General features: G+C 36.6%; 1 protein-coding gene across 3 annotated transcripts in view; it reads left to right on the top strand.

Annotated features, from left to right (window-relative positions):
* PHKB (phosphorylase kinase regulatory subunit beta) overlaps nucleotides 1-8,814 on the top strand; it is a 303,729-nt gene that overhangs the window by 257,199 nt on the left and 37,716 nt on the right. For all 3 annotated transcript variants that reach the window (XM_073884358.1, XM_025852340.2, XM_025852337.2), the window contains 4 exons: nucleotides 1,730-1,813; nucleotides 2,235-2,339; nucleotides 3,784-3,866; nucleotides 4,074-4,164. In XM_073884358.1, the coding sequence (XP_073740459.1) occupies nucleotides 1,730-1,813; nucleotides 2,235-2,339; nucleotides 3,784-3,866; nucleotides 4,074-4,164 (363 nt within the window). The remainder of the gene's footprint in view (nucleotides 1-1,729; nucleotides 1,814-2,234; nucleotides 2,340-3,783; nucleotides 3,867-4,073; nucleotides 4,165-8,814) is intronic.

Here is an 8,814-nt window from a genome sequence, read left to right as displayed (position 1 = left end):
TCTTAATCTCAGGAAACAAACTGAGGGTTGCTGGAGTGGTGGGGGGTGGGAGGGATGGGGTGGCTGGGTGATAGACATTGGGGAGGGTGTATGCTATGGTGAGCACTGTGAATTGTGTAAGACTGATGAATCACAGACCTGTACCTCTGAAACAAATAAAACATTATATGTTAAAAAGAAAATGAAGATAGTAGGAAGGGAAGTCAGGGGGGAGACAAACCATGAGAGTCTATGGACTCTGAGAAACAAACAGGGTTCTAGAGGGGAGGGGTATGGGGGGATGGGTTAGCCTGATGATGGGTATTAAAGAGGGCACGTATTGAATGGAGCACTGGGTGTTATACGCAAACAATCATGGAACACTACGTCAAAAACTAATGTATGGTGATTAACATAACATAATAAAATTTAAAAAAGGAACAAATGGAAAAATTTATAGAACATACAAGTAGCCATTAAATATATGGGAAAATGTTCAACCATAAAATATTTGAATACACTAGTTTAAAACTAAGATGAACTGTCATTTTGACCCAAGAGAGTAACAGGCCTGTGCACTATTAATGCTAATATAAATTGGTCCACTGTTTCTACAGGGTGACCAACCTGGCAGTATGTTTCAAAGAAAACATACTCTGTTTGATCCATCAAGTCTAGGAAATTATTCTGCAGAAATAATAGTACAGTATCCAGAGATGTTTACTGAATTGCTTTTGAAATAACACAAAGTTGGGAATTACCTTCATCAAGGGATAGGTATTAAATAGTATAAGAAGGCGTCTTATTGGGTGAAGTGCTCAGCTTTGGTGCTGATTACCTTCTAATTCATTCCAAGTCCATCTGTTTTTACTTTGTAGAAATTCTAGAAGTTTCTGTTCCACTGTGGCACCTTTTTCTGTTTTCCAATAGTGAGTGCTACAGATATTTTTAGAGGTCTTTATATTTTTTCAGTCATTTCAACACTGAAATGTAGAGTACATGCATAGACTCAAGTCTACCATCTTGAAACTGGAACACCACAATACTAAGTTTTAACAAGTAGGACACCAAACATACGCGCATATTGATATATGTGTGTAATATGAGTACGTATTCATCTGTATACTTTTAAAAATCTGTAACCCTATACATCAGGTGTTTTTTAGGGCTCACACAATAAATTATACTTCCTTCAATATACACCAAAGTGCAAGAGTTGTGATCTGTGGAATTGTGAGAGTAAACAGGGCCATTCACTTGGAGCACATGGCTTAAATTTTTCAGAAAATTCATATAATCAGAAAAATCAATAAAGACATTTCCATTTTGATGGGAAATACTTGAAGGTGGGAATCTAGTAGGAGATGTGAGGCCCTGAATTTTTAAAACTGCAGCCAGTTTTTTTTTTTTCATCACACAGGAAGCATTTGTCTCTTTTATGTGTTCTTTTATGAATTGGACAGAGCCATGCAAGTTGTACATTTGACAGCACAAGAACAATGTCATATTTTAGGATGTTGCTAAGTAGATCTGCAAAGATTTGCTCTCAAATCTCTCAGTGCCCCCAAATCTAAGTTGACATCATTGGCTAGCTTGTTTTCCTACCAGGTCTATTGAGTAAGTTTCCCTGGCCACTTTTCCTCTGGAAAGATCAGAAATTAGCAGGGCTTTAGTCAGGGGGTATAAAGGGGCCAAAAAGGAAAGCATGGATTCTTCTTGCCTGACTGATTTATAAATTTATGTCTTACAGGCTTATTTCCACCTGGGAATCAATGAAAAATTAGGACTCTCCGGAAGGCCAGATAGGCCCATTGGCTGCCTCGGTACATCAAAGGTGCTCATAAGATTTCCTTGTAGAGCAGTGTTCAGATTATAATACCACAGAATGAAATGATGTTTGACCTGCTATGCATCCATTCTCACATTTTATTATATACTTGGGCTGGTTATCTGAATTATCATTTTCTACAAGTAGAAAATGTTTGTTTTGTGTGATATCACAGAAGTCTTCTAGCAAAGAATAAGCTTCTCACTCCTATATTATTTCTGAACATTGTAAGGTACCTGATTATGACAGTATTTATTCAGAGGCTTTTTCTATCACAGTAGAAGTAGACTACTCTTTAGTATACTGATCTTATTGATCCAATCAAGAAACATTGAAATTTCTTAATCAGTTTTAATTTTTATTAAGACTTATGTGCTGTACATTTGCCTTTGGTCCTGTTTTATACTTTTTAAATTATCTCTTACAGATTTATCGCATTCTAGGAAAGACTGTGGTTTGTTACCCTATCATCTTCGACCTAAGTGATTTCTACATGTCTCAAGATGTTTTACTGCTGATAGATGATATAAAGGTAGCTTCAGAACCCCTTTTTATTGAAATTGGATACTGTGTTTCTACTGATTTTATCATATGTTATTAAATTGAGTGCTTATGGGTGTCTGTGACACTGTGTTAACACAGTGTAAAATATGAAAGTAAAACAATGTCTGCATGGCTTTGGAGAAAGTTAAATTGCTTGCAGCATTAGAATAATAGATGGAGTATGTCTTACATAACGTTGTATGACTTCGCTTGATAGACCATTCTACAAATGGAATGAAAAGATACAGTTTATAAAGCAGAGGGGAAACCGTTTGGAAACCATGTTCATATGACAGCAGTAGTTTATCTCTTTTTGAACAAAAGTTGAGTTAGCAAAATAATTTTATTTATGAAGAATGTCAAGTAAAACCTCAACTAACTCATAACATCTAGTCAGTTAAAATCTCCTCCACTCCCTTTTCCATTTGCAGAGAAGAGAAGCTTAGAGTCATGGTTTAGAGCATGAAGTCTGGAGCCAGATTACATTTGTTAAGATCTTGGCTCTACTGTTTATTTACCAACTGTGTGATCTTGGGCAAGTTACTTAACTTCTCTGTGTCTCTCTTTTCTCATCTGTATAACTGAATAATAATAGGGATAGTCTGAGAATTAAATGAGTTAATGTATATAAAACACACAGAATAGTACTTGACATATGGTGAAGTGTTATGTAAGTCTTTGATATGATGATGACAATGATGATGACGAGTAGAAATTGAGTCAAAAAAGAACTCTCTCCACATTTCCGATGGTCTGTATAGATTCAGTCTAGTTTCTTCTACCTGCTGTAATAAATGCACAGTAGTGTGGGATGGGGATTAATCTTCTGGATGACAACCCTGGATTGATTTTTCCTCCCTGGGACCATTTTTTTTTCTTCTTTAAGTATTTATTTTAATTCTAGTTAGTTAACATACAGTGTTATATTAGTTTCAGTTGTAGAATATAGTGATTCAGCAGTTCCATACATCACCTGGTGCTCATCGCAACAAGTGCACACCTTAATCCCCATCACCCATTTCATCCTCCCACCCACCACCTCTCTGGTAACCATCAGTTTGTTCTCTATAGTTAATATTTCTTGGTTTGTTTCTCTCTCTCTCTCTCTTTTTTCCTCCAGGGACCATTCTTAAACTTTATTCATTAGGCCACCAAAAAAGAAGCAGCCTTAAAATATATGTAATCTGATTACTTTTAAGAACAAAGTTTGAAATCAATAAAGGTTTAAACCTAACTTTGTATATATTCATACTTGTATACATGTTTGTATCAGAATATTTCTACCCCTAGTAGTTTATATTATCCAGGGTTTGACTGTGAATTACCTTGATATATCAAGAGTTTTATTGGCTCTTTGCCACAAATGGTTAAACATCCTGATCGGCTCAGATACAGTGCCCATTTCATTCTGCCTCATTCTTATGTTTTGATAGAATGCACTACAGTTCATTAAGCAATACTGGAAAATGCATGGACGTCCACTTTTCCTTGCTCTCATCCGGGAAGACAATATACGGTAGGTTGATAAAAGAAGTGAGGTGCACCCATCTCACCCCCTTTAACATTACGAACCCTTTAGAAGCAGGGCCTCCTACTATTTTTATGTCTCTGTCAGCATGTGGCAGAGAGACTTGCATATGTGAAGGATATTTAGTATTAAACTTTTTATTTCTCATTCTGTTATTAATAATGCACCTTTTGTTTATCTGTTTATATTTTTTAGAGGTAGCCGATTCAACCCCATATTAGATATGTTAGCAGCCTTTAAAAAGGGAATAGTTGGAGGAGTCAAAGTTCATGTTGATCGTCTACAGGTAATCTTTTGAATTTCAGTGTGTTTCTGTTTCAGGACAATTAATACACAGATATATAAAATACACAGCTGTATTTCTTAATATATGTTCTGTTTAAGGTTTTTGTCTTAAGAGTTTATTCCTTGCCTACCTTCCTATTCCTGTTGTAACCATCCTGTTTATTTTATCCCTTCAGTCTTGTGCTTGAACAATTGCAGTGGTTTCCCAACCAGAATTTTAGACTTTAATACCTCATCTCCAACCTCTGTTTTGCAGTTGAGGAAGATGGGGTCCAGAGTGGTGAAGTGACCTGCCTAACTCCCTGGTCCAAGTTACCTAACTCCCTGGTCCAGTGTTCTTTTCCCTGCTTCACAGTAACATCCAACCTGGAGATGATCCTTGTTTGATTCAGGACCTCACAGCATTATCTTCATAACTCCTAAATGACAGAAGCCCCCTGTGGTTTCCTATTAGCCTGAACAGCCTCCTCACCCACAGTTATCTTCTACTAAGCACCCTTTGTGCTTCAGCCAATACAAGTTAATTACTGTGTTCTGACTTTGTGAGGTTCTGCCCCTCTGCTCATGCCATTTCCTCTATCTGGAATATCCTTCATTCTTTCAAGATGTCTGCACTTTAAAATCTTAACAAACTTTAGGGCCAGTTCTGCAAAATCACCTAGACCAAATATAACACTACTCTTCTGGAACATCCTTTTATGACCTCTAACACGAACTACTCAGATTGTAGTCTGTCATGGACTTGAATGCCTTATTTTCTACAAAAAATTTTGATTATCTCATAGAGTCTTTCATGTAGTAGTTTCTCAATATTGAGTAAGAAAGAGGAAAATTCATAGAGGGACCTATGTAGGTAAATGTTACAGATGGCTTTGTTTACATACTCATTCCACTAGTGCTTGTGTTTTGTATACTTGATTGTTTTTTATCTAAATTTTTTATCTTTTCTCCCTTATTTTCTGTTGCTTTCTGTTGTATTCTATTGTCTTTTTGTCATGCTTTCTGGAAAAATTTCTTTCATATTTATCATGCAGCTTCTTTGTTAAGTTTTATATTTTGGCTATCATGTTTTTAATTCTCCCTTTTCATAGTATCATGTTCTTATCTTCTGGATATTATATTTTATCTTTCTAAGAGTATGTACTAGAGAGTTTTTGAAATTTTCTTCTTGCCTGATCTCTTTCAGGTTTCTTTTCTGTTTTTTTGTGCTCAGTCTTTCATGTTGGAGGCATTTGTCAGATGTGTGGTAATCTTTAGCTATCCATTCACTTTTAAGAATGAAAGAATAAGTTTATTGGAAGCTCTGTGTTTGGTAACAAGGATTCTTGTCACAATGATGTCATTTATCAGGTAGTCTGGTAGCAAGAGCTCTTTTTGTTGGGGGAAATCCCAGGTGCCAATATCTGGAGTTTTTTTCTCCTAGGCCCTTCAGTTTCCAAAATAAACATCTAACCTCCTGCCTGAAGAACATACGTTTTGCTTTCATATCCTGAGTACAGGGTTGGGGAGGGAGCCAGGGGGTCCCACTGTGTCTCCTGCTCTCTGCTTTGCCCTATACCCTCCCTTGAGTACAGAGTCTTTCACAAGAGAATAAGCTTTTTTTCATCTTGCAAAACTGAAACTTTACACTTATTAAACAATAATCCCACATCCCCCCACCCTAGCCTTTGTCTTCTCTTTACTGTAGTAAATGAAAATGACACCTATATGCTTCTCTTTTTATTTCAAGCCCTTTCAAATTTCTTTAGCCCATGTTCCACTGTCTCTCTCATCACTGGGCCTCAACTTCCCTTCCTACCTCATCACCCAGGATCTTTCCATGCAGCTCGTTCCCAGCCCTGCTTTCCACTCCCCAAGTATACTGAGTACTTTCAAAATCCCTGAATGTAATTGGAATTTTTTTCCTGCTCATGCTGTTATTCTCTTCTAGAGTTGCCTTTTTCTTTTTTTTTTCCTTCTAAATACTTTAATTTTTATAATTTAGGTCAATGTCACCTCTTTAGTGAAGTCTCAAAGTTTGGAATTAATTTCTCATTCCAGTGTGTTTCTGTGGCATTTTGCTTGAACCTTTGCTATAGTTCTTAATTTAAGTGTAGCTAGTTTCTTGTGTCTGCTTCTCTCTGTGGATTGAAAACTTTTTCAGGCCAAGCTTGAGTCATCTCTGAATTCCCAGAGTGCTCTGCTCACTACTATGCACTCTTAGGAAAGGTATGAATATTGGTTCATTGATTCAACATATGTTGATTGAGCTCCCTCTCTAGGCACTGGAGATAAAGTGGTGAAAAAAATATACAAGGTCCCTGATCTCATGGGACTTACTCTAGTGGGGGAGCCAAACCAAAAACAAAGCCAGGGAGCAATGCAGAATGATAGGATGGAGTGCATGCAGTCTTACGTAGGATGTTCAGCTGGAAAGAACCTTGGTGGGATATAATTAAGTATCACAGAGCAGGATACCTTTCTGAAAATTATATTTCATTTGACATATATATAACAATGTTAAGTCATTACCATGAGAAGTAAAGTATTAATGGCTAGTAAATTAATCATAAGTGTAATATTTTTTTATAAAACTAATTTAGGAGCCTCTCTTAACCAACTGAATTTTTTTTATCAAAAGCTCTAGAGACTATTAATGGAATTTAGCATTTGCCTATTAACATTTACCTTATGGGCTTAATCAGTATATAGAGTGGGTAGGCTAATAATAGAAAATATTAAATCAAAATTATTTTTCTTATGTTTTCAGTATTAGCTATTAGATTTGGGCATCAAATAATTCTTGACTCTTCTCTTTATTTCATATCCCACATTATTACAATCCATTATCAATTCTGGTTTTCTCTACCCTCAGATTATATCCAGAATCTAACCACTTCCCATCATCTAACACTAATATCACAGCTCAGGTTACCATCATGCCTCACCTAGATTTTTACAGTAGTCTCCAAAATTCCTACTGGCCATAAGACAGTTAGCATCTTCGTACTCTACCTGGTCATAAGGCAGTTAGATTATGTCACACATCATAAGCCTCTACTGACTTTCCCACTCATACAAAATGAAAACAAGCCAAAGTCCTTCCAGTGGTCTTTACACCGTCCATGATCTGGACCTTTTTTTTCTGACTTCATCTCCTACCACTCTGTCCTGTCTACTGTACTCCATCCACACTCTTCTCCTTACTGCTCCTAAAACACACCAGGTATGCTTCTGCTTCAGGAACTTTGCACTCGCTGTTCCCTCAGCCCTGCATACTCTGTCTTAAGATCCATATTGTTGACTACAGTCCTTCCTTCAGCCTCCACTTACATGTCACTGTATGAGAGAAGTCTTTTCTGATCACCTGTATAAAAATGGCAAACCTGCCTCCTCCTACTCCCCTGCCCCAACACTTCTCATCCCCTACCTTTCTTATTTCTACTCTGTACTTAACATCATCTGACATAACATATTTAGTTTTTTGTTTGTTTATACTGTCTTCTTCCTACACACAGCTAAGGTCAATTTCAAGAGGGCAAGGATTTTGTGTATTTTATTCTTGCTATATCCTTAATACCTAGCAGAGTGCCTGGAATATGGTAGGTGTTCAATAAATATTTGTCTAACAAATAAGTCAACCAGAGAGCAAATGTGTAGATCTGAGCCTGAATCTTAGGAAATATCACTCAGCAGACTTTTATTATGCTCAACACTGCTCTCTACCTAGGCACGGACTGCTCTCAGACCTTGACTGTTGCTGCCACATGAAAATGTGCAGATTGGTTGCATGTTTGGCCTTCCTCACTCAAACTCTGAAAGGAGGCTTTAGTATGATTGCTGGTAATATGTCTGTCCTGACATTTGTAGTAGGTATTTGTTGATGATCTACTTTGTTTATGAGTTTCCACTAGAGGAGAAGGCAGCACAACTCTGGGTGGTTAGCCAACAAGTGCAACATCTCCTGTGTCATGTTGCTTCCTATTTGAAAAAAACAGTGAGGAAATTGAGAAAGTAATACGTGTAAGACAGTTTTGATTGAAGAATTGCCTTATTTTTAAAATAATATATGGTTTGTTTTTTATGCAGTACATTTCTCAGTTTTATCTGACAGTTCATCAGATAATTAGAAGTGACACATATTGCTAAAAAACCATTGTGGGTTATCATTCATTTATGCTCTTCACTATGACCAACCACTGACAAATAAAAACTGTGTTTGAGTTTGGCCTTATTTAGTGTGCTAACCTATAATCAGGAACTAATGAAAAATAAAATGACCGGATATGGGTTGCCAGAATGTAGAGAAGGACTGGCCTCAGTAATCAACAACTTCCTGACCCTGAAGAACGGAGACTTGGCAGAGTATCCCGTAATTGGATAGCCCTGAAATAGATCATGGTAACAGAATCCAACGTGCAATTTCACATCATCTTTTCTCAAGACAGTTTTAGTATTCCTTGTTGTTTTTTAATTTCAAACTATTTTTAACATGTTAATAGGTACTGAATTTTAATTCTAGCTTAAAAATAAATGCCCACAATTCTCAGAACAGAGAGAAAATACAGTTCATCTCATGTTGACTTTCCTATTTATTATGACCAATGAACTTGTAGCATGATTTATATGTTCTTTTTAAGAGGGTTTTGTTGTATATGAAAACCTGATTTTA

Source organism: Callorhinus ursinus, unplaced genomic scaffold (genome assembly GCF_003265705.2).
Source record: "Callorhinus ursinus isolate GAN/ISIS: 27379988/994484 unplaced genomic scaffold, GSC_fseal_2.0 scaffold56, whole genome shotgun sequence".
Classification (NCBI taxonomy): domain Eukaryota; kingdom Metazoa; phylum Chordata; class Mammalia; order Carnivora; family Otariidae; genus Callorhinus; species Callorhinus ursinus.
Note: the sequence above shows the minus strand (reverse complement) of the source record. Positions and strands in the feature narration are given on the sequence as shown.